At 63.4% G+C, this 23805-nt stretch overlaps 1 protein-coding gene across 10 annotated transcripts; it reads right to left on the bottom strand.

Moving 5' to 3' along the window:
• Positions 1-3425: 3425 nt before the first annotated feature.
• On the bottom strand, positions 3426-17812 carry TNNT3 (troponin T3, fast skeletal type). 10 transcript variants are annotated; one of them, XM_037839131.1, is made up of 15 exons: positions 17784-17804; positions 17667-17680; positions 17365-17379; positions 16314-16331; positions 14922-14933; positions 14670-14684; positions 11834-11852; positions 9133-9178; positions 7704-7820; positions 7525-7602; positions 7121-7234; positions 6908-7017; positions 6734-6824; positions 5050-5090; positions 3426-3616 (listed from the first exon to the last, which is right to left on the bottom strand). In XM_037839131.1, the coding sequence occupies exons 1-15, from the start codon at positions 17798-17800 to the stop codon at positions 3562-3564; spliced, it is 762 nt and encodes a 253-aa protein (XP_037695059.1). In that variant the 5' UTR covers positions 17801-17804; the 3' UTR covers positions 3426-3561. The 10 variants fall into 10 exon arrangements, 8 of the variants coding, with proteins under 8 accessions (XP_037695059.1, XP_037695062.1, XP_037695060.1 ...); XM_037839130.1 differs by adding an exon at positions 5645-5685 and having other exon boundaries at positions 3473-5090; XR_005217389.1 differs by having other exon boundaries at positions 3588-3616; positions 5645-6824.
• Positions 17813-23805: the final 5993 nt, after the last annotated feature.

The following is a 23805-nucleotide window of genomic DNA, read 5'->3' as shown; positions in this document are numbered from 1 at the left end:
GTATCAGAGCTGTACTGAAGGTGAATAGGATTGAAAGGGGTTGCTTAATGGCTTGTTTCCCACAGATCTGCACCACAAGTATAGGTAGGTGCTTGCACGATATACTTCTAAGCTATGACACTGGTACAGAGAGCTGACAACAGAGTGGTATATGGGAAAAATCTACCTAGTGCACACCAGAGACTATAATTAATAGGAGCACCATGCTAGTACCACACAATTCCTAGGGACAAGCAATTAAGGGCTGAAAAGAGCTATGGGATGTTTTGGGTCATGAGAATTGCTTAAAATGGAGAGTGATGAGGACTGTACGACTAAGTGAGGATCATGTGGGATCTGGATGGATTATCATGGACAGAACATTTGCTATGTGAACTCAGGAACCCCTTGCTTTGTAAGTCAAGCCCTTGATCTTGAGGCTTGCTTGGGTGAAACTTAGGGTTGTAAAGGGGAGGCTGAGCCCACCTGTAATTATGCCTAGGAGTCACCTCCAGAGAACCTCTTTTGTTGCTCAAATGTGGACTTTCTCTCTCTAAGCCAACTCTGCAAATAAATTCGTCACCCTCCCACCCTTCCCCCAGGAGAGGAGTCTCCCTGGCACCGTGGGACACAGATTCCAGGAATGAGCCTGACCTTGGCATCAAGGGTTTGAGAATGCTTTTTTGACCAAAAGGGGAAAAAGAAAGGCAACAAAATAAGGTTTCAGTGGCTAAGAGATTTCAAATAGAGTCGAGAGGCTATCCTGGAGGTTACTCCTATGCGATCTTCGGCTAGATATGCCAAATGACCACAGTATGATAAGCCCAAGTCAACAGTAGCCCCGAAAACCCTAAAGAATATCTGGGTCCCTATCTGAGTCTCTATAAAAGTTTCATTCACTAAGTTTTTTCTTCAGAAATGTAAATCCTCCAGAGAGCTCCTAGGCCAGCTGTGCTAGTTTGAAACTGCTATGGACCCCAGAAAAGCCGTGATCATTTAATCCAATCTTTTTGGGTGTGATCTTTTGATTGAGGTTTCCATGGACATGCGACTCACCCAACTGTGGGTGAGACCTCTGATTAGATTGTTTCCGTGGAGGTGTGGACCCCGCCCATTCCACGTGGGTCTTAATTAGATCACTGGAGTCCTTTAAGAGAGTTCCCAGGATCAAGAAGCTGAGAGAAGCTAGGAGAGACATTTCGGAAAGAAGCTAAGAGCCAACACTGAGACTTGGAGACACTGGGAGATGCAGACGGAAGGACGTTTGGAGATGCTAAGCTAAGAGATGACGCCCAGAGTTTGCCCTGGAGAAGCTGGGAGAGGACCCAGACACTTAGAGAGAAACGCTCTGGGAGAAAGAAGTAGGGACACACAGGAACCAAGAGAGAGGAGGGAAGACAGAGGCCCAGAGGCATTTTGGAGAAAGCCATTTTGAAACAGAACCCAGGAGCAAAGGACCAGCAGACTCCAGCCACTGCCTTCCCAGGAGCCGCCCCATCCTCTCTGCACATACGTCTAGTCTCGGGCTTGTGTGGGTGCCCTGGGAATTCCCCATTTACACGGATACGAATGTCTTCTCTTCCCTAGGAATCATTTTCCTTGCAGTCCCAGGCCCTGCGCTGCGTGTCTGGCAGCCAGCAGCCTCCTGCCCCGGGCAGCCACTCGCTGCTCTCCCACCGCGTCCTGGAGGAGAGCCGGAGCTGCCTTCCGCGCACACGGCAGGCCCCGGGCGGCGAGTCCCTCGGGCAGCACCAGACGGGTTGGGCCCGACCTGCACGGCCCACAGGTGCACGAGGCTTGCTCCGCTCCCACCAGAACCGGGACCAGGGACCCGCCCTGGGAGGGCAGGGCAGCTCCGCGTTGGGCTGGCGAGGGGTGGGGGAGTGGATCCGGGTGCCACGGGACCCTCCCGTTTGTTCTGTGGCCTTTTCCCTGGTTGGCGCTTGCCTTGTCACTGCGGTCCTTCAGCTGTTTTCTGGAGCTGTGGGAAAGACGTTTCTCCAGTTCTCGCTGGTGCCTCGAAGCTTCGGGGTGGAGACGGAGCCCGTGCCACTGTCTTCTGTGTGTGTGTGTTTTATGTGTGGGTGTGAAGCATGTTTGTTGTGTGCAATTGTGTGACGTGTGTGGGGGTGTTTATTGGTGTATGTTTGGGGGCATCACACGTGTGGGAGTCATGTAGTGTGTGCACACATGTATGGGAATTGTGTGTGTTGGATGTGCACACGTGTGGGAATTGTGTTTGTGTGCACACACGAATGGGAATCATGTATGCATAACGGATGTGCAGGTGTGTGGGAATGGTGGGGGTTGGGTGTGCATACCTGTAGGAGTTGTGTGTGTTGAGTGTGCACACACACAAGAGTCATGCTTTCGACGTGCACACTTGTGGCAGTCCTGTGTATATTGGTGTGTACACACATTCAGGAGTCATGTGTGTGCACACGTGGGAGTTGTGCACACAAGTGGGGGTCATGTGTGTTGGGTGTGTACACACATGGGAAACGGGTGTGCATGGGTGTGCATGGATTTGGGGCCTGGATTTGCACTGGGTCACGGTGCTCTGGGGCTCCCCTTCCCCCACGAGGGGGTATCCAGCGCCCTCTGCCCACTCTGCCCCTGTGCAGACAGACATGTAGGTCTGTTGCACTCCAGGGAAAGCGCCCCGGAACCCCCACTCCCTCCAAGACCCTTGGCTCTTCAGGGCTCTGCACCTGGATCCGACTTTTGTGATTTATGTTTTCTGCGACTTATTTGTCAGGGTTTTCAAATTTATGAAGTCAGTTTTATACTGTGTTCTCTTCTAACGTAAGAAAAACCTTTGCATCTGCCCTGTTCGCATTCTCATTTGAGACGTTGCTTTCCCGCGTTCTTTCTCCCCGGCTCGCCGGAGCGGTGCCTCTCGAGGGAGCGCCTAGAGAGGAGAGCCTCGGGGTCTCCCTGGCGTGCGAGAGTCCCTGCTGGCCTTTATGTTTCTGGGGGTCTGGCGGGTTTGGTGGGGTCCCCCTTTTGGCCCCGTCTCCTGCTGCCTGCTGGACCCTCCTCGCTCCCCCTCCTGGGCAAAGCCGTTCTGCCCCAAGGGGTTCCAGAGGCGGACACAAAGCAGGGGGCTTCTGGGCTCCCCAGCCCCGGGGTGCAGGGGAGATCTTGGGGGCAGGGGGCGGAAGGGGCATTCCGGGGAGGCAGCAGAGGCGGCTGCAGAGCTCCAGAAGACCCCGGGCGCCCCACGCAGCAGCCCAGACCCCGGCGGCCTGCCATCTCCCGAGCTCAACCCCGAGCTGGGACCCCGTTCCCTTTGGGCCCCAGGCTGCACGTCCACCACTGGGGGCTCCTGCGCCCCCGTGCCCACCCGCCCCTGCCCCACACAGCCGCCCATGAGACCCTGCAGTCCACACGCGGGTGCCTGCTGAGGGGAGTCTGCTCGCTTTATTCACAGACCCCAGCTGTGGGGACGGCGAGGACAGAGACTTGGGGGGGTGCCCCGGGGTGGGGTCTGCACGATGCAGAGGGGGGTGCCCGGGCCGAGGGGGGAGAGGGGACGCAGGGTCTCTTCCTCGGGGGTCCTCGGTGGTGGCCCCTGCCCCTTTACTTCCAGCGCCCACCGACCTTGCCCTTGGCCGTGGCCCCAGCCTTCTTGCTGCTGCAAACGGGAAGGAAGGCGACTTGAGCGTCGGAGCGGTAGGCCGGGGGGTCCGGCCACTGCAGACCCTCAGCCCTGACACCTTGGCCGCACGGGCCGCGCTCAGGACAAGGGTCCTGGGCCTCCCGACGCGCCCCCCCGTCCCCACCCCACACACACCGAGCTCCTGGCTGAGCAGCTCCACTCACCTGGGCTGGGGCCTGGGCGGCTCGGTGCCAAGTGGTTAGTGTGGTTAGGTGGGGGTGGGGGGCTGGCGCAGCAAGCCTGGGCACCCCCCACCCTCCCTTCCCCACCCGAGGGGTTCCAGGATGTGGGGGCCACGCAGGGGCCGAGGGACCCTGCTGCTGACGGCCCTGGGCAGCTCTGGAAGTCTCCGGAAGGCTGACCCTGCAGACGGCCACCTACCTTCCCAGGGGTTAGAACTGAAAAGCCTTTATCTCCCACTTGCTCTGACCCAGGAGCCTGCCCTCACTGCCCCTCCAAGGCCCTGTGCCCACCCGCGGAGCCGAGAGGGAGCCGGTGGCGGTCGGGGGCCGGGGTGGGCTGGAGGTGGCCGTGTCTCGGCCCTGGAAGGCCGGCCCCTGCCAGGCACTGCGGCCCACGGGTGCCACCGGTCAGCGAAGGCCGCTGCTGTGTGCCCAGCCGGCCTAGGAAGCTGCATCCTGGTGGCCGTGCCCATGGCCGGGCCCTTCTGCAGGGGTGTCCGCGGCCCCGGGAGAGGCCCCCGTCCGTGAGCAGCCCTCCATGCACACACATGCACACACACGCGTGTCACACCTTGAAGGGGCCCACACAGCGGAGGCCAGGGTGGAGGGCACCCTCACTGGCACCCCCATGGGAGGGTAGGGAAGCAGGGCCAGGGGGAGGAGGGAGACAAATCCCAGGAAATGGCTTGCAAAACTCCCACAACCCCAAAGGGCTCCCGGGGAAAATGGGGTTCTGGGAGAGTGAAACAGCATCAAGGCCAAACCGGCCACAGAAGCCCCAAGTGGACGGCCGGTGACCCAGGGCCTCCAAGCCCAGACCCCTGGGTGGCCGGGGCGGGGGGCTTCACCCAGCTGTCCTGACCAACCCCTGGGCACTGGGACTGGCAATGCTGGGGAGCGTTGGGTCCAGGACTCCAGGATCCCCTCTGGGCCGCCCTTGGGAGAAGGAGCCTGGTGGGCAGCCAGCTGCCAGCCTCATCGCCAGCTGCCAAGGTGGCCCGGAAGCACCCGTGCCTGGGGCCCCCTGCCCGGCCCTTCCCTGCTGGTGGCCGCTGGGAAGGCGTCCCTCATCCCCAGCCCTGCGAGCCCCTGGCCCCTCTGCCCTGGCCGGGTTAGTCTCGTTACTGCTCTGCCAAGGGTCGGCGCCCCCAGCCCTGGGTAAGGGCCGGGCCCCAGGCGGGGGGCACCGTGTGCCCAGCACAGAGCGAGGAGCGGAGGGCAACTCACTGCTTCTGGGCCTGGTCGATGCGGCTCCTGAGGTTGGTGATCTGCAAACGACACAGACGACTTACCCCGACCAGGCAGGCGGCAGGTGGACGGCCGCGTCCCCATGGCCAGGCCTGGCTCTCCGCAGCCTCTCTGCTTCCCGGCTCCTCTCATCAAAGGCCCTGGCCGGCCCCTGGGGCCTGCGCTGGGTGGGGGGCCATGGCACACAGCAGTCCCCAGCCGGCCACTTACCTTCCACCCCGAGGGACGAGGGACGGGGCACGGAGCGGGGCAGGTGCCCGCCCCTCCCTGCCCGGGTGCCTGCTCTTGCACCGGAGCCTCCTGGAGCCAGGCCGGGGGCCACTGAGCCCAGAGCCCATGCTTTGCCCCGGGCCCTGGCCCCACCACCCCCTCCGGCCTGGGGCACCCCGGCCAAGGCGGCTCTCGGGGGCCCCTCCCCACCTGCCAGTGGGGGCAGCGGGCGTCAGGGAGCAGGGCAGCCTGCCCCAGTCTGTGCCCGTGCCACCAGCGTCCTCGACCGCCCCGCGTGCTGACATGCCAGAGGCTCATTGTGCACCGCACAGCCAGGCGCCCACGAGGGGCTCTGGGTACTTACAACTTGGCCAGCATCTCCACTCTGGCCCGGAGAGTCATGATCTAGGGGACCAAGGGGTTATGGTGCGCTGGGGGAGGGCCCAGGCCCCGGGGGGGGGGGTCCCTCGCGGGGGTCATGGGTGCCATCAGGGAAGGGCAGGGCCCATGGGGACATGTGTACTCCTAGGGACGGCCCCGGGAGGAAAGTACCACCGTTCTCCTTCTGTGAAGGGGAAACCGAGGCCCGCAGAAGCCCCTGCTGTTGTTGGCCCTGCTGGGGGGCCAGGGCAGGCACTCCACAAACAGGAGCTGCCCCCTCTGGGTGCCCTGAGGAGAGGAGGGCAGCTCAGGGCCTGTGGGGACGAAGCTGGGGTGTCTGTGTTTGCACCCAGGACTCGCTCCCGGGTCCATGCAGCCCTCTTCCAGCCCCTGTCTTCCTCGGCCACCCGGCAGCCCACCTTGGGGTCCCCAGCCTCACCCCCGGGGATGACAGCTGCATCGCAGTGGCTCCGAGTCGTGAGTCCCTCTCGGGCCATTCCAGGTGGCCAGACCCCTGCCCCCGAGAGCCCTGCCCCAGCCCCCCATTCCTGGCCACTGGGCTGGGGGTGTGCATCACCCCTCTGCCGGCTTGGAGACCGGTGGGCACCCCATCACCTGAGGGTCGGGAGGAAGAGTGAGCCTGGGTGGGGAGCGGGGTCAGCCACCAAGGGGGGCCATCTCCAGGACTCCGAGAGACTGGACTTCCTGGGGGGCTGGCTTGCAGGGAGGAGGCTGTGGAGCGGACCTCCCTGGGCCAGGGCTTTACTGCCTCCCAGATGACCTCGGTGACACCAGGGACGTTCCTCAAGCCACAGGGAGATGCCCAGCCACTGGGGTCTGTCCCCCGGGGCCCCCAGGCTGGCTGACGGCTCGGGGCGGTGTCATCACGACCTGCCTCGGGGGTGGACCCAGCACCGGCAGAGGCTGGTCCGACGGCGGGAAGCTCGCCGCATGGCCGCAGGGCCGGGGGCAGCCTGCGTGGTCTTTGGGGTGGGGTCCGCAGGACAGTGGGGCTCCCGGAGAGGCTGAGGTGGCCTCCGGCGGGCGGGGGCCCAGGGCGGCCCGGACTCACATCGTATTTCTGGCGCTTCAGCTTCTCCCCGAACTCGAACTTGTCGGTCTCGAGTTGGTGCAGGGTCTCCCAGAGCTCCTTGGCCTTGTCCCTGGGGCGGCGGAAGGGTGAGGGCTGGCCAGAGGGCTGGGGGGCTTGCGGCAGCCCACCCACCGCCCAGCCCGTGCCCCTCACCTCAGCTTGTCCTCGCTGAGGTGGTCGATGTTGAGGGGCTTGCGTCTCTCGGCCAGGATCTTCTTTTTCATCTCCCGGGCCGTCTGCTTCTTGCCCCTCTTCTGGTCTGCCTGGAGAGGGCAGGCGAGGAGAGGGGCGTGGGCTCAGCCGGACACGCAGTGGGGGGCCGGACTGACTGGGACAGAGGCCCACACCTGGGCTCAGGCAGCTCACCTTGGCCAGGTAGCTGCTGTAGTTGGCACCCATGGAGGACAGGGCCTTCTTCTTCCTCAGGTCATCCTCGGCCCTTCTCTTGGCATCCTCCTCCTCCCTCCTGGCCTTCTCCTCCTGCGGAGAGCCACCCCCAGGACCCTCAGGGCAGGGCCAGGCTGTGCTTTGGGGGCAGGCTCCAGGCCCCACACTGGGCTTGGAACTTTCTGGAAGCCACAGGGCCTGGCCAGGTCTGCCCACTTTCAGGGGCTTCCATGGGACAAGACTGGTCTATGGCACAGACTGTGGTCCCGGACCAGTGTCAGTGGGAATCCTGGGGCTGGGGGCAGGTCAGAGACCCCCGCCTCACCCGGGTCCGTGGCCCCTGGGCGGGGTCGGGGGCTGGGAAGGGGGTGCCCGGGCCTCACCGCCAGTCTGTTCTGGCGCTCCCGCTCCTTCTCGGCGCGGATCCGCTGCTGATCGGCTCTCTCCGCACGGCGCTTCTCCTGCGGCCGGAGGACCAGATCAGCCCAGTTTTCCGGGCCCTCCGAGAGTAACCACCATGCCAAAGATGGGGAAACCGAGGCAGGGTGGTGCCTCTACTCACAATTCTTTCCTTAAGAGCAATCAGCTCCTCCTCTTCCTTCTTCCGGGCTTCGAAGTGGTTGTCGATGAGAGCCTGGAGCTCCATGAGGTCCTTGTTCTGGCGCTTCTTCTGGATGTCCTGGGGCAGGGGAGACCCATCAGTGCAGTGTCCGCTCCTCAGAAAACTCGGCCCCACCCTGACCACCTGGCAGCTGGCAGCCCCTCCCTCTGCTCCGGAGAGAAGGATGGACTCCCTGGGTCACTGGGAAAGCTGAGGGCCAAAGGGGCCTTCTGCCTCTGCCATGTCCCCACAGCTGCTGCTCGGTGGGGGTCCGGGGCTGCCTGACCCTGAGCTGTGGGGTAAGAATGGTGGCCTTCCTGTGGGTGAGCCCAGGCCCTGCACAGCCACGAGGTCAGCAGCATCCCTGGGATGGGCTGGCTCTAACTCAGCCCTGTTGTCAGGGTTGCCCTACATGGGCCTGGCAGAGAGGAGACTGGCCAGTAAACTAATTTGCTGGACAGATGGACAAACAAACAGATGGATAGGTGGGTGAATGAATGGATGGATAGGTAGATAGAGGATGAATAGAGAGATGGTTGGATGGATGGATGGACAGATGATGGATGGTTGGATGGAAAGATGGTTGGAGGGAGGGAGGGATGGATGGTTGGTTGATTGGATGGATAAATGGATGTTGGATGGGTGGATGGATGGACAGGTAGACGAGGGGTGGATGGATGGAAAGATGGATGGAGGGAGGGAGAGAAGAATGCATGATGGGTGGGTGGATGGATGAATGGGTGGACCATGAACAGAGAGATGGAGAGATAGATGGATGGATGAATGGATGCTGGGATTGGTGGATGGGTGGATGCATGGATGGAGATGGACAGATGGATGGATGGTGAATGGTTGGATGAAGGTGAATGGAAGGATGGATGGAGGGATGGAGGGATGGATGGATGGAGGATGGATGGATGGGTGGGTGGATGGATGGGTGGATGGAGGGTGAGGATAGGCAGAGTGATGAATGGATGATTGGATGGATGGGTGGGTAGATGGATGAATGGATGGATGGATGGATGGAGGAGCGGATGGATGGGTGGATCTATGGGTGGATGGATGGATAGATGGATGGTGGATGGATGGTGAATGGTTGGGTGAAGGTGAATGGAAGGATGGATGGAGGGATGGATGGATGGTTGGGTGGATGGATGGCTGAGTGGGTTGGTGGGTGGGTGGTTGGATGATGGATGAGAGGATGGAAGGGGAAGAGGGAAGAGAGATGTCTGTTTTTGGAGGGGTTTCTCATGGTCCAGGAGTTGATTAAGGCATAGTTGCCTGGGAGCAGGAAGCCCAGCCCTGGCTGCCTGGAAGGGATAGCTTGGAGCCTGGAGGCTGAGGGGTTGGGCGGAGGGAGGGTCTGCTGACCTGGGTCCCACAAACTTACATCGAAGTCTACTTTCTCCCCTTCCGGGATCTTAGGAGCAGTGAGTCTGGAGAAGAGAGAGAGGCTCCTAAGCAAGGACAGCTGGAGACCCCTCCAGAGGGTCGGCCTGACCCACCCTGACCCCACCCCAGGCTGGCCCTCACCCGCACACCTGGCTGAGGGTCCTTTGCCTAACAACACATCTACCCGTACTTTGTTCTTATTAGATTTATCACCCACCGTCCTGCGAGTGGCTTGACCCCTTTGAGAATGTTTCAACCTTTTCGTATCCTGGTCTGTTTTACCCACTTCTGAACATTTCAAGGGTTGTTTTAACCCCTCCAACCAAGGAAGGGCACCCTCTGTGTCTTTCTCAAATAAACAAACAAACACGGCCAGTTGGATCGGAAGGCAGGCTCTCTGGGGGGCTGGGGGTGGCCCCGGGCGGGATAGGCATCTCTCTGGCACCTCATTCATCTTTCTTCCCGGGGATCCCAAGGAGAGGGGAGAAGAGGGGCCAGCAAAGGAGCTCTTTGAAGGGTAAACAAGGTCCCCTCTGGGGGCCCGCTCTGCACCAGCCACCAGCCCAGCCTCTGCCCACCCAAGCCACTCCAGGTGGATTAAAGAGTTAAGACACCGAGCGATTTTTTTAAAAACCAGCCTTAGGGGAAAGTGGAACTGAATACTGATCCAGCAGCTGGAGCGGGAGAGGGGTTTCTGAGCTCAGAAGCTTCAGCAGAAGATCCCACAAAGGGAAAGATGGCCAGAAGACGACGTGCAAATGGAAAACTTATGTATGTGAGAAAAGGCAAACATCGAAAGGCAAAAAAAAAAAAAAAAAAAAAAAAGAGCCAGCCTAGAAAAATAGTTTCAGAAAATATGGAGAAGAAGCACTACCCTTGTGCAAACTGACGACGAAGGGAAACACGGCGAGGCCTCTGCCGGCAGAGAATCGGGCAATGGGTATGGGCACGGGTTCCCCAAGGAGGAGCGAGAGCGGCCAGCAGCCGGGGGAGGGCTGCCCTCCTTGTAATCAGAGGAATGTGCACGAAAACAACCCGAGATGCGGTTTCCCATCCATCAGGGGCTGAGAGTTAAAAACACACACTGCTGTCTCGGGGTGAAGAGGCCCAGATGTGCTCACGCGGCTCAGAGGCGCGTTTGGCACGGCCCCGCGCACAGCGATTTGGCAGGGGCTGCAGAAAGCCTCGAGAGCGCAGCGTTTGACCCAGTAATTCCAGTTCTGGGAACGGGGCCTAGGGAAATAAGCTAAGGACGGAAGACGCTTTCCGCCCAGCGTTATTTATGATAGCGAAACACTAGGGAAAGCCTTTCCTGTCCCACAATAGGGGGACGGTTAGGAAAATTATGGTTTGTCCAACGGACGGAATATTATGTGGCCATTCAAAATATTTAAGAAGACTGTCTGAAAACATGGAAAAATACTTAGGACGAGTGCTAAGTTTTTTTAAGAAGCAGAATTCAAGGTGCAGAGACAGTGTGCAGTTTTAAAAACAGCACCACGTTTAAACTTTTTTTATGAACTGTACATGTGGAAAAAGAGTGGAAAGACATGAAGTTTTTTTTTTTTTGAAAAATAGCTTTCCACTCTTTTCCATGGCCCAGCTGGCTGGGTGGGAGGATGGTAGGTGATTTTTTCTTTGTTAGACTTTTAAGTATTTTCCAAATTCTCTTTAATGAGGTGTTGTATTTTCATAGTGAAAGCACAAACAGCTTTTTAAAGCTAGAGGGTATCTTGTGATCCTGACTTACTTGATTTTAAATTGCTGAAAAATAAAGTGCAAATGATAGAAATATGCTGAGTAGGCCCTGAACGTACTTTCACTCCTCTTTTGAGAATCCCTAATACCTCACCGAGGGGGAGCAAACTTGGGGCGTGTGCCCGTTTGCTTTAAAATCCCTTATCGTGCAGAGCAAAAAGCTGGCAAGAACAGTCGAAGGGATAAAGAGAGGAATCATGTGCGAAGAGCAGAGGGCTTGGAAGTCAGGATACTGGGATTAGGAAACAATCTCCGAAATGCTCACAAGTGAGCCAAATGAGGGAAGGACCCTCCAGAAAAGGAGCAGAGGGGCTCAGTGGGCCCAGTGCATGTGTGTGAATTCCAGAGTCTGGGTCGTCCTGGTGCAGCCTGGGACATGAAGACAAACCCCCCAAGCCCACTCTCATGTCTATTTTCACTCCTGGGGCCCTGGGAGGCCCACGGGCCAGGGAGGGGTGGCTCACCTCTCTCTCCCTCCACCTTTCCCCCCAGCACCCTGTAGCCCGCTTCCTTCTTTCCCTCTCTCCGACTCTCTCCCCACGCTGCTTCACCCCCTCCTCCCTTGGCCCAAGGCTCCTCCTCTGACCTACCCAGGGCACAACCATGCCCCAGCTGGACCCCCGTTTCCGCCCACCCTGGGCGTGAAGCACAGCGGTCGCCTGACCCCTGCGTGTGCCCCAGAGCACCCCACCACTTCCTTCCGTGCAGAATTTTGAACACCAGGGACAGGAACACAGAAGCTATTGGTTTCTGGGGTTTGGGCCCCAGTCCGCTGCTCACAAGGCCAATGTGCCCTTCCTCTGGGCCCTGGATCTCTGGCTCTGCTGCCCCCAGGACACTCGTCCCCAGCCACCCAGCCCTCTCAGGCTTTCCTGCCAAGCATGGGCTCCAGGTCCTGCTCCCCAGCCCCCTCCCAGGCCCCACCTGGACCCTCAACTCACTTGTATCTTGGTTTCTCCTCTGGTCACCAGGGCGCCACATGGGGAGAGGGGGAGAGAGAGCAGTGAGAGGGGCTGCTGGGCCTGCTGGGGGCTGCTCCACCAGGGTGTCCCGGGATCCAGGCAGTGGGGCCGCCTGCCTCCCCCACAGAGCCCGCTGACTCCCGACCCAGCCTGCCAGGAGCAACAGGGTCTCGTGCCCACCACAGGCCTGAGAAGGACACTGGGGGGCTGGCCCCAGGGAAGGCTAGGGCGTGGGGCCAGGCACCAAGGAGGAGGCAGGAAAGTGGGAGCCGAAAGGGAGAAGCACGAAATGGAAGCAAGAAGTCCAGTCCCCAGTGGGCGTGAAGGGGCAACGAGGAGGATGGAAGAGGTTCGCGGGGGAAGGCAGGGGTCTGGGGGGGGGAGGCCGAGAGGGGAGAGAAGACAGGGAGAAGCGGGAGTGAGGGGTGACTCCTGTGGGCCGGGCCCCACAGCCCCAAGCCCTTGGTGGTGCAAAGCAACAAGGCCAGGTCCTCTGAGGCCTGGGGCCAGGGAGCGCAGAAGGGGTGGACAGACGGACAGACAGGCAGAGGAAGCGGGCTGGAGAGCCGGTGAGATGCACAGGGCCAGATGGTGGACGGTCCTCTCCGTCTCTACACTGAAGGGCCGAGGGATGGGCCGAGGAGGAAAGGCCAAGCCAGCAGAGGGTCCGGGGTGGGCCGCCGGGTGCGGGCAAGCTGGCCCTCACCTTCCTCCAGCACCCCCTGCTCAGCCCGGGCGGTCTCTTGGCAGGGCCCGAGCGGACATGCAAGAGAACGGCCAGTGCGGATGGCAGGGTGGAGTCAGGGCCAGCGCGGATGGTGGGGTGAGCCCGGCAGGGCCCCCCAACCCCAGGGCGTGGGGGACGGGGCCAAGAGGATGGCCATGTGGACTGTGGGGAAGGAGTGGGGGTGCTGGGAGCCAGGGGGCCGGGGAAGGCCTGGGGAGGGGGATGGACATGGGGCCCATGGTGGAGGCTGTGGCCATTGGCTCTGGCTTCTTCCAGGCCATTCCAGGGGGGCTGGCAGGGCCATCTGGGGAAGCCGGGACCCTTTCTGGCCTTGAACCCCCGGAGCTGAGCGGGGCACAGGCCTCCCTGCCTTGAGTGTCCTGGAGGCGGCTCTGCTGGGTTGGAACCCAGGGATTACCCCACAGTTAGGCTAACAGCTCTTCACTCCCTGAGCCACACAGGCCCTGACCTTCTTTTGGTTTTGATTCTTGTGGTCACATCCAAAGAGCCTGGGACAGCGCTTGGGCCCAGCGCCCACCCAGGGCCTGTGGGTCCCCTGCAACCCCCCACCAAGGGGTCACAGAGCCCAGGCTTGCACATTTCTGAGGGCGGGGGGCTCCCTACCGGCCCAGGGAGCCTCCCTCTGAGCTCTAAGAAGCTGGGGTGGGCCCTGCTACCTCGGCCTCCTCCAGCCCACCCCTCACACATCACCACAGCTCGCAGCTCACGCGGGGGCTTGGACCCCCTCCCCACACACCCCAGCTCCCCTTGGCCTTCGCGGCCCGGCCTCTCCAGTTGGGGCTGATGTCTCTCTCTCCCAACGCAGACAGGAGGGGGCTGTGAGTGAGGGGGCCTGAGCACGAGGAGGGGGTGCTGCGGGGGCAGAAACCTGGCAGAGGGGCCCAGAAGGCACGTTTGGTCAGGAAAATGAATGAGCTGCTGAGCAGGATGGGTCCTTAGTCACAAGCTCTGCAGGAGGCAGCACCTGGCCGAGGGCCCCGGGGAGCCTGGGAGGGCCTGGGGCCGGCGGCCAGGCAGGGGCGGGCAGGAGGCCGAGCGCTGCAGAGGGGTGCCATGCGGCCCAAGCGGCCAAGCCTCCCCCCGCCCCAGCCTGGCCTGGAGTCTGCCCCCCACGTCCCCGTCCATCCCTTGGCCCAGTGCTGGCTCCACGGTGGCCTGGCCACCCCTTGTGGGCCACTTGTCCACATCTTCTCCCTGTGCTGCCTGAGTGTCCACCAGGCACCCCTTGGAGGAAAAGCTCCTTTCACGCTGGGTTCTCTGCCCACATCGGGCAGGGGGTCCAAGGCCCAGCTGGCAGTGGGGAGCAAAGCCCCCCGAGGCACCATAGGAATGGGGGGAGGCCAAGAAGAGCTCCCCAGCTTGGGCCCCAAACCCTGAGCCTGCAGCTCCCTCCCTCCCCTCCACCCAGGGGTGCAGCCGGGCCCTGCAGTGGGAGGTGGGGGCAGGCCCACCCAGGGGCCTCCTCGGGGCAGGCATGTCTGGCTCAGGCCCAGCACCGGCTGGGAGGCTGGGAGGTGACTGACTGCTCTAGCACGCACGGCCCCTGGTGGTTCCGGGTTCCCACTGTCCCCACCTTGGGCTCGGCCCTGCTTTCTGCTTCATCCCACTTGCCCCTCCACAGGCCTCAGCCTTGCCCCTCCTGACGTTCCCTCTCTGGCTGCTCTCTGGGGCAGGGTGGGGCTGCCTGCCCTGCCTTTCCTTCTCTGTTCTTCTCTACCTTGCCCTGGTGGACAGCGAGGGTCCTAGTGGACCCCAGCACCATACTTCCAGAGCCAACACCCCTCTCGGAGACCCTACATTCCTTGAAGCTGGGCCCCACACGTCCCCTTGCTGGTGGTCCCCCCTGCAGGGGGGCCTGGAGGAAGCCTGCACCCCATCACCCGGGACTGTGGAGCCAGCACTCCAGGCCCAGTGTGTCCACCGTCTGGGCAGAGCCCCCAAGCCAGAATGGGCTGGGCGTGTCAATGGTCATGAGTGCGGGGAGGGCGCAGAGAGGAAAGACAGTTGAGAGCGGGGTGGTGGAGGCAGGCTTGGGGTCTGCAGCGGCCTGCAGGGCTCATGACGTACCTTCTTGAACTTCCTCTGCAGGAGGCATCGTGGGGGGGACATGGAGAGAGAGAGGGGAGGGGGGAAGGTTGTGAGACTGGGTCAGAGTTGGGGAGTGAGGCAGTGGGGGGCTGTGGGGCACAGAGCTGGGCCACAGGCCTGAGTTGTCGGCCCCCTTGTTCCTTCTCTCGGGCCTGGCTCCTGTGCACCCCACATGGCACACACGTGCACACACGGCACACACGTGCACACAGGTGAAGTCATGTCACGTACCTGGAGCATGGACTTCACGGGGGGGGAGGGTCATGGAACAAGAAGCAAGGCCGCGGGTCAGAGGTCAGAGGAGAAAGGATCTGAGGTTAGTGGAGGCCACGCAGGAGGTCAGAGGCCATGGCCGAGAGGGTGGGGGGCATGGGGGGGTGAGTAGGCACCAGTACCCCCAACCCCATGTCCCCAATCCTACCGCACACTCAGCATCTGAAAGTGGGGGACACGGGGACTGGGGTCCCTGCTCCTCCCCTTCCTGCCTCACAGACGGGGAAACTGAGGCTCGAGGGGGTGTTGGGAGGCCCGGCTGCTGTTCGCCTGAGGCCACCCCTTGCTGCTCTGGCCCTGGGGACCCTGAGGTGGGGGCAGCTTTTGCTCTCCCCAAATCCCGTGCCCGTCTATCCTCGGGACCCCCCAGGAAGCCTTCCCCACCCGGCTGGCTGCCCTCTCAGGGTGTGGAGCCCAGGGAGGAAGAGGCAAAAGGGGGTGCAAGGAGGCAGGCCTGGGGTCCCCCTCCACTTCCCCTCCTGGAGCTGGGCCCCTGCTCCTTTCCCCTTCCCTGGCCGCCCAGCAGCTCTGCCCACCCTCCCACCGCAGCCCCCCACCCTGCCCAGATCATTCTGGGCCCAGAGCCCAAGGAGGGGGCCACACCAGGGCAGGGGCAGGGGGTCCCAGAGGCAGCCGGACCCCTGTGGGTGCTCACAAAGGGGCACGGCCCGAGGGAGGCTGGCCGGCCATAGTGGAAGGGGTCCCCAGTTCCCTCTCGCTTTCTACAGTGGCCCAGGGCTCTCCTGCTCCACCCCGGGGACCTGACCCCTCTCATCTCTCAGCCAGGGCTGTGGGCCAGCCGGTGCCCCTCAGACCCCAGCTCCTGCACTCAGACACCCCCCATCACATCCTGGGGAAGTGCATTGTCCCAAATGGCCCCTAACAGGGGGCTGTGGGAGGGAGGGAGGTGGCCAGCCTGGGCTCGGCTCCCCACCCTGACTGCAGGGGTCCCGAGTGGGCTCGGGTAGGGAGATGTGGCCCCTGCCCCTCTGGCCAAGCAGTGGCGTGGTTAGTGGGTTACTTTGGGGCCACATGGGGGGGCCCCTCGGCCGGCTGGACGCTCCCTCTTGCCCGCCCTGTCCCCCTCCCCTGCTTGGGTCCAGCCGGGCCGGGCCTCCCATGGGGACCAGAAGTCCTCTGTCCTCGTTCCTCCTCATGGACTTCTGAAGGTGGGGGAGCTGCGGGGTGTGCGGGGTGCAGGAGTCGGGGAGAGATTAGGGGAGCACACTGCACGTCCTTAGAGGTGGGGGCTGGGTGGGGGGCAACTCGGTAGAGGAGGGGGCCATGGGGGTCACTGTGGGGATGAAGGTCGGAAGGGTGGGTGCGGGCTGGGGTCCTGGACCCCCTTACCTTCCTCCTCAGCCACTTCTGAGGGTTGGAGGCACGCAGGGCAGGGGTGCAGGCGGGAGGGAGAGAGGGGACAAGGGCAGCGGTTAGAGCGCCAGGTCCTGGCCCATGGGCTGGAGCAGCGGTCAGCCCGGCTTCGCCGAGTGGCCGTGGATACACCCACGCCCCACACCCTGCACCCAGCAGGACACCCCCAGCTGAACTGCGGCGCACAGGGGTCCTGGGCTTCAGGACAGGGGCTCCAGCTGTGGCCTTGCTGAGGGTCTGCAGGAGGCCCTGGCTGCGCATGGCTGGGTGGTTCCTGAAGGACAGGCCTGTGTGGCCGAGCTGAGCCCGGGGGAGAGGCTGAAGGGGCCTGTGTGGGGTCCCTTCCTGGCTCCCCGAGCCCACGGTCCGTGCGGGGATGCTCTGTCCAGCTCTTCGCCAGGGAAGGGACACTGTGCTTCCGTTGTCAGGGCAGCCACGTGTCTCCAAACTCTTTCCAAACCCAGCACCTGGCTCTCCCCAGGGGCCGGTCCTGCCCGGCGAGCGGGCGCCAGAGTTTCCGGGGAGCTCCGGGAGGAGCCTGCGAAGGGCTCGGCCGCAGGGTTCCCAGGGGCCGGCCCACACCTGCCCGGGCACGATGCCCACCCACACCTGGCGGAGGGTGTGGGGACACCTGGAGGGTCTGCCCAGAAAGTCTAGGGACGAGGGGGGAGAGGGAGGGGAAGACGGGGGGGCGAGAGGAGGGGAGAGAAGAAAGAGTGAACGAGACAGAAAGTGGAGGGAGAGGGAGGGGGAGGGGGGAGAAGGAGAGAAGGGGGGCAAGAGGATGGTCTGTGGGTCCCTGCACCCCGGGGGTCCACCCTGGTGAGACTGGTGCCCACACCCCTGCTCGCCCCAGGCCCCAGGCACCCCCAGGACATGGGCCCGATGGCCTGCACGGTGCATCGTGCGTTAGAGGGTTGGGGGGATGTTGGGGATGAATCCTAGGGGCAGGGGAGCCCCGGGGAGGGGGGTGGGGGCAGGAGGAGGAGGTTGGGGGGGTCGGGGGTCCCCGAGGAGCTGGAATTACCTTCCTCGTACTGCTCTGCATTGGAGTAGAGACAAAGAGAGTCACCGGGTCAGCAGGGTGCAGGCTGGCCGGCCCGTCCCCCTGCTCCCCTGGGGCTGCTCCCCCATCCCAGAGCGGGTCAGTGTGTCCCTGGAGGCTGCCCCGAGGAAGGGAGGCCCCAGGCATAGGGCGGAAAGGGGGAACCCGTTTCCAGTGGGGGCTTCCCGGGCGGGGGTCTCCCCACGGAGAGACAGGCTGTCAACCCCTGGATCCCCCCCACAAGGGGGCATTTTGGGGGGCAAAGGGAGAAGCTCGGCACTTACCCTCCACTTGCTCACTGTGGGAGAGAGGAAGGGGAGGTGAGGGTGGGCTTTGGCCGGGGGGCGCTAAGCTCCCTCTGGAAGGGTTCTGGGGTCTGAGGCTGCACGGCCGGTACTTACACTTCCTCGTCAGACATGGTGGGAGGGGGCTGTTCTGCAAAGAAGCGGGGGGAGACCAGGAGAAGAGTTGGGGGGGCGTGGGGGGCAGACTCTCGGAGCTGGGCATTGAGGGGGACAGTCACAGGCCAGCAGCAGGCCCTGGACCCCTCCCCAGCCCGGCTTGTCCTTGGCTCTGCCCCCCTCCCCTCCACACTGGACAGGACACCCTGAGGCCGAGGTGCCCCCCACCCTTGCCCGGAGCCCGTCCTCCATAGTGTCCCCTGCAGGGGCCGTCAGGAGTGCCAGGGGCTTGTCCAGACCCCGGGGTGCCCTTAGGGGGCCTGGGTGAGGGGCTCCTCCGCAAGGGTGGTCCAGCTCTTCCTTGTGTTTGCCCCCCACACAGCCCCCCACAAAAGCCCCCATCCTTGTGCGAGCCCCAAGTTCCCTTCTGGGTTCAGCGGCTTCCTGTGGGGACTGCAGTTCTCTTAGGGGTGCCCTGGGGTCTCCCATGCATCCCACAGCCCCCCGCAGCTCCTCTTTCAAAACCCCAAGCACAGGGGAGCAGAGACGGGTCTCCCTGCCTCCCCCTTCCGGGGCTCCCACCTGATGGGGAGACTGAGCGTGGGCCCCTCAAGGTCGGGTCCCCTTCCCCCAGGGTGCACCCCCTCTTCCCTTGGTGGTCTGCACCCCAGGACCCGGGTGCCCTTGACGGGGTCACTGACTGCGGGAAGCTGTGCCTGGGTGCGGCTCGAACACGTTTCGGCGAGCGGGTCCCACACCCGCCGCGGCCGGGGGCCTGGGGGCCGTGCAGCTGCAGCAGAACATTGGCCCGGGGTTTCAAACCCCAAGTTCATGACCACATATCACAGCCGCTTGAAGACAATACTTATGGCCCCCTCAGGGAGCCCTCGTAGAACAAAAACACAAGTTCATCGCGGAAAAATGCGCTCGCATCGCCGTTCTAAGGTGGGAACCGATTTCCAAGCCCTCGTTCAAGAATGTTAATTTTCCCAGAGCGACTTAAGTTCCACGCGAAATTAACCAGCAGATATCTGCTAAATCCCCTTCCAGGAACAGGCTGTTTCCATCCAGAAATCCCTTCCCGGGGCTCTGCTGCCCCCTCAAGCTCCAGCTGCGTCCCCACCGCCGGCATCCGGCTCGGCCCGGCCCGGCTGACCCCCGGCTGCCCCTCGGCAGGCCCAGGCCCGGGCACCGTCCCCTGGTCCCCTGTGGGCGAGGGGTGAGGCTGGGTCCTGGGGAGGCCAGGCCCCCGCTGTGTTGCATGCCCCCACCCTGGCTGCAGACCTGGACACCTGTCGGCCACCGAAAGGGCAGCTGCCTGGGCCGCACCCCGGAGTGGGTTATTTATAAGGAGCCAGGGGCAGCTGGGGTGTCCAGGAATAGACGCCCAAGTTCTCCAAGACGCCTCTGCCCAGAAACCCAAGACGCTGGGGGTGGGGGGGGTGTGGGCACAGCCCCCCGCCGTCCCCCCTGCTCCGGGCGCTTCTGTCCCACTGTGCTCTGCTCCTTCTGGGACAGGAGCCCGCGGCCCCCCTCCGCTCTCTCCACGTGCGGCACGTGGGGCGGCGGTGCCTGCAGGGGTCCCTCAGTTGGGGAGGGGTCAGTGGTGGGCTGGGGCTGCCTGGGCAGGAGAAGGCAGCCGGGGTCAGGTTTATGTCCCGCCCTCAAGGGACAAGTTTGAAATAGCGTCTGAGCTCAGCTCCTTGGGGACACGTCCCTCCTTCCCAGGTGACAAGCTGGGGGGGCACGGAGGGGGAGCAGGAGGCCCTGCCACTCACTCCCTGGGGGGCCCTGGGGCCCCGCTGACCTCGGGAGGGACAGCTGAGCCCTGGTGGATGGGGGGCACCTGTCAGGAGCGGGGTGGGGTGTCTTTCTGGGCAGGCAGGACAGACGCCCTGTGCCCCCGCCCCCAGCCCAGCCCCTCCCGCTGCTGCCTTTGACCTTGGGAGGAGCCCCCAAGGCTCCTGCAGCCAGAGAACTTGGGTTCTGACCACCTGCTCCCCAGGGTGTCCCTCCTGCGGTGATCGTCCCTGGGTCTCTGTCCCTCCCTGCTTTGCTTTCCACTGCTACAAAATGATGGCGGCCTTGGGGGCGATGGCCATGTAGGCCTGTGAGCCCCATGCTCCCGGGGGGATGGGACCCTCGGCCTGGGGGAGCTTGCACTAAAGGAGGTGATTGTACGGTGCAGCCCCCAAGGAGCAGACCGCCGGGCACTCCGGCACCCCTCTCTCCGGCTCTCTATCCTGGGACCGTGGCCCCACCCCAGACCCTCCTCCCCCTCCAGGGCCCCTCGGGAGACGCGCCCCCTTCTTCACCCAACGGTCGGACAAGGGCCCCAACTCTGCACCGTGGCGGCTGCAAGTGTTTTCCAGCCGCTGCCTACACTGGAGGCTCCGGGCACAACGGTGCCCTCGAGCCTCGGCTCCCGGCGCCCGGCACGTGCCTCCGAGGCGGGACCCCACAGGCCCTGGCTCCCCCGCCCGTACCAACCTGGTGGCGAGACTGGAGACGGGGCCCGGCGCTTCCCGAGGAGCAGGACCAGCTGCGGGCTCTGCCCGCTCGGCCCCCTGCCCCCGTCTTATAGGGACATTTGATCTTTCCCAGCAGCCCGCTGGAGCGCCCAGGCCCCTTACCAAGTATAGGAGGGCCAAGGAGGTGGCCGGAGGAGGCAGGACGGACGGACGTGGCTGGACAAGGAGCCGAGCCCCCCTCCCCTGGGGGCGTCAGCTTCTATTTTTACTCCCCAGCAGTAGGCACATTCTTGGTGGGCTGAGGAGTCGGGGAGGGAGGGCCCAGGTGCCCCTGGGGAGCCGCCTAGGGGGACCCCCGGCTCTGGGGCCCCGAGCGCCCAGCCCACCTGCACCTCCCCCCCCCCAGGGGTCCCGCTGGAGAGGGCGCTCTGTCTGGGAAGGGAGCGCCGCACGGCTGAGGGTCCTGGACCCCCGAGCACATGGTGCCAGGTTCACCTCTGCCTCCCCCGTCAGAAGGGGCAGCCGAGCCCCCGGAGACCCCCATGGAGAGGGGGTGCTTTGTGTGCTCAGCCAGACCCCAGCACATCTGAGGCCCCCTTGGGGGCCTGGCCTGGCTCTTGGGGGGGTCTCATCAGGCACCCAAGGAGGGGGCCACGAGAAATGATGGCTGAGCCCAGGCTCCTCCGGGTCTGTGGCTCACTCCCTCCACCCTCCACTGGTGCCTCGGCCACTAGGCAGGGCGCTCCTGGTGAGGGGTCTGGGCCATCCCTGGGGGGAGGTGGACCGTCGAGGACCCCCTCCCCCGGCACTGTGCTCAGAGGCTGGCTGGACCCAGTCCACGGCCCTTCCTCTCCTGGGGCGCCAGGTGGCACCATCGTCCGGCAGACACCCTCCTCAGGCCCCTGCGGGCTCCTTGTGCTGGCCAACAGCTCCATTCCAGGGACTGGGGAAACCGAGGCACCGAGTTGGGGGCAGAGAAGCCAGGCTACCCTAGCCACAGGCTCAGGGGAAGGGGCAGGCAGGCCCAGCTGCTGGGGGCAGGGGAACTACCCATATGAGGCAAGAGCTGGCAAAGTCACCTGCAGGCGCCAGTGCCCAGGATGGGAGGCCCGGGGAGCTGGCCTCAGGGACTCAGAGTGGCCGGGCAGGAGGCTCCGAATGGCCCCAGCTTTGGGCCCCAGGGCTGGGTGGTCACAAGCCTTCTGGAAGGCTTTGGTTGGCACCTCCTGATCCCTGCAAGTTGGAGGCTGGAGACAGGCAGGGATGGGCCCCAGCCCACCTGCTTGTGGAGGCAGAACCCACCCTGCCAGGACCAAGCCCCCACTCTGCCCGCCACTCCCTGGAGCTCCCGGCCTGGGATACCCCACGAATGCCCTTGTCCTCTGGTCAGAACCGTCGGATTCCTCCCGGCCCTGCCTGGCCCCCCTGCCCCTGCCTGGGTCTGTGCACAGATAGGGGGTTGGCAGCCTCCCTGCAGCTGGACGCCTGGTCAGCTCCGACCAGTGGCCTGCCCGTCTGGCTCATCCACCAAGACACCCCTAAAGGAGCTCTTGTTTGGGGATGTCTGTGGTCCAGGCAGCTTCCCCGGGGGTCCCCGAATGGGCCTTGCCCCTCGTTCCATGGAGTGACTGAGCCCTGGGGACACAGCCACCCATGCGCGTGTGCAGCTGCAACCCTGGGCCTGAGCGCAGGGGCTCCCACGGGTGCGCGGCCAGTGCCCCTGCAGTGGCCTGCTCGGCCAGCAGGGGAGGTGGCTGACCGCTGGGCGCCCGTGGCCTCTGGCAGGTGCTCGCTGGGCGCGGGTGTGGGCCAGAAGGAGGACGCTGAGGCCAGAGGGATGGGGCAAGTTTTATTTTGGGCCTCAGTGACCTCCTGCTCAGGCATCAGGCCCGTGGTGGAGCAGGATACACAGAGCGGGCACCGCAGGACAGGCTGCCGCCGCCGAGGGCCTGGGACAGGTAAACCGCACCTGGCCAGGTGGGGCTGGGGCAGGGGGCGAGGAGGCAGGGCAGGGGCAGCCCCTGTCGGCTGGAGACACAGCTCTCTCTGGGCCAGGGGCTCTGCAATGGCCTGCCAGGGGCTGAAGGCGGGGGACCAAGGGTGACCCCAGGACCGACTATGACCCCAGAAGGAGTCTGAGAGCTGAGCAGATGGGCCATGGTCCTGGGGGACTTCTGAAGCCACGAAGACTGAGCTGAGCTGCGGGGTCTGGGAGGAGGCGGCTGCATGGAGGACCTCATGTCTGAGCCCCGGCTGCCCATGCAGCGGCTGTGAGGGGGCAGGGGTGGTGGGCAGGTGCCCCTGGCTTTGGGGTCTCAGCTTCCAGTGTGCACAGTTAGGGTGGTGAGCCCAAGGGACCCCAAACCTCTCCCGAGAGCCACGGGCTGGTGTGGGACCCTGCGCTGCAGCCAGCACAGCCCAGAGCCCAGGCCCTGCCAGGCCCAAGATAGGAGCAGCTGGCACGGCAGGGGGAGGACGTGGCCTGGCCCGCCCTGGGCCGGCTGCCCACCCTGAATGCCGTGGTGTTCCTACAGGCTTCATCAATTCAGTTATTGGTCCTGCGGGCATTTATGGGGTGCTCATTGTGCCCAGAGCTGGGGAGCAGTGGGGTGTGAGGTGGGACCCCTCAGGCAGGCAGGGAGCGTGGCTTGGGGGCAGGTCTGGGGTCCCTGCCAGGTACGCCTTGGGGAATGGCCCATGTGAGCCTCTCGACCTTGCCAGGTATGGGAGGCAGGGGCCATGCAGGGAGAGAACATGTCAGGAGCAAAGAAAGGGGGCCATTCGTCCAGACAGAGGAGACGGTGGGTCCTGGTCCCCGAGGCCCGTGGGGGGCTGAGGTGGGTCGGCAGAGAGCCAGGCTCCCGTGTCTCCCTCGCGCCCCGGTGCGGATGGCCTGAGCCTCCCTGGGCTTCTGAGGCAGGCAGGACTCACTGCTGAGCCGTCAGAACAAGGCTCCGAGGGCTCGGAGAGCGGTGAGGGCAGGACTGGATCGTCAGCGCCTCGAGTGGGAACCTGCTCTCCGGAGGGTTCCCCAGGTGAGGGCAGCAGGGCTTGGCGAGTCAGGGCTGAGAGTGGCCCCAAGGAGAGGAAGGGGAGCCCAGGAGGACACCCCCACCCTGCCACCCAGACCACACACTTACTTGTCCATCCCCACCCCCATCCATTCGCCCACCCACCTCCCACTCTCCTACTCAGCAATCATTGACCCACCCACCCATTCATTAATTTCTATCCATTCTCCCATCCTCTATCTTCTCTCAGCTATCTAGCTAGCTATCATCCATCCATCCATTCATCCATCCAACCAGCTATTTATCCAGCATTTTCCTTCCTTCCTTCCATCCACCCACCCACCTCTTGGACATGAATTCCTTTATCTACCCACCCACCCCCTGTCCATTCTCCCATCCTCTACCTATTTAGCTACCTGTCTATCTGTTCGTCCATCCATCCATCCACCCAACCATCCATCCATCCTTCTATCCATCTATCTTCCACCCATCCATCCATCCATCCACCCAACCATCCATCCATCCTTCTATCCATCCATC

Source organism: Choloepus didactylus, chromosome 6 (genome assembly GCF_015220235.1).
Source record: "Choloepus didactylus isolate mChoDid1 chromosome 6, mChoDid1.pri, whole genome shotgun sequence".
Lineage (NCBI taxonomy): Eukaryota > Metazoa > Chordata > Mammalia > Pilosa > Megalonychidae > Choloepus > Choloepus didactylus.
This window is presented reverse-complemented; position numbering and strand designations above follow the sequence as displayed.

Coding starts and splice junctions, on each gene's coding strand:
- TNNT3 (XM_037839126.1), bottom strand. Junction 7,235..7,524: donor AGCGCCAGAACAGACTGGCG/GTGAGGCCCGGG, acceptor GGCTCTCCGCAG/GAGGAGAAGGCCAGGAGGGA. Junction 7,018..7,120: donor ACAGCAGCTACCTGGCCAAG/GTGAGCTGCCTG, acceptor TGCCCTCTCCAG/GCAGACCAGAAGAGGGGCAA.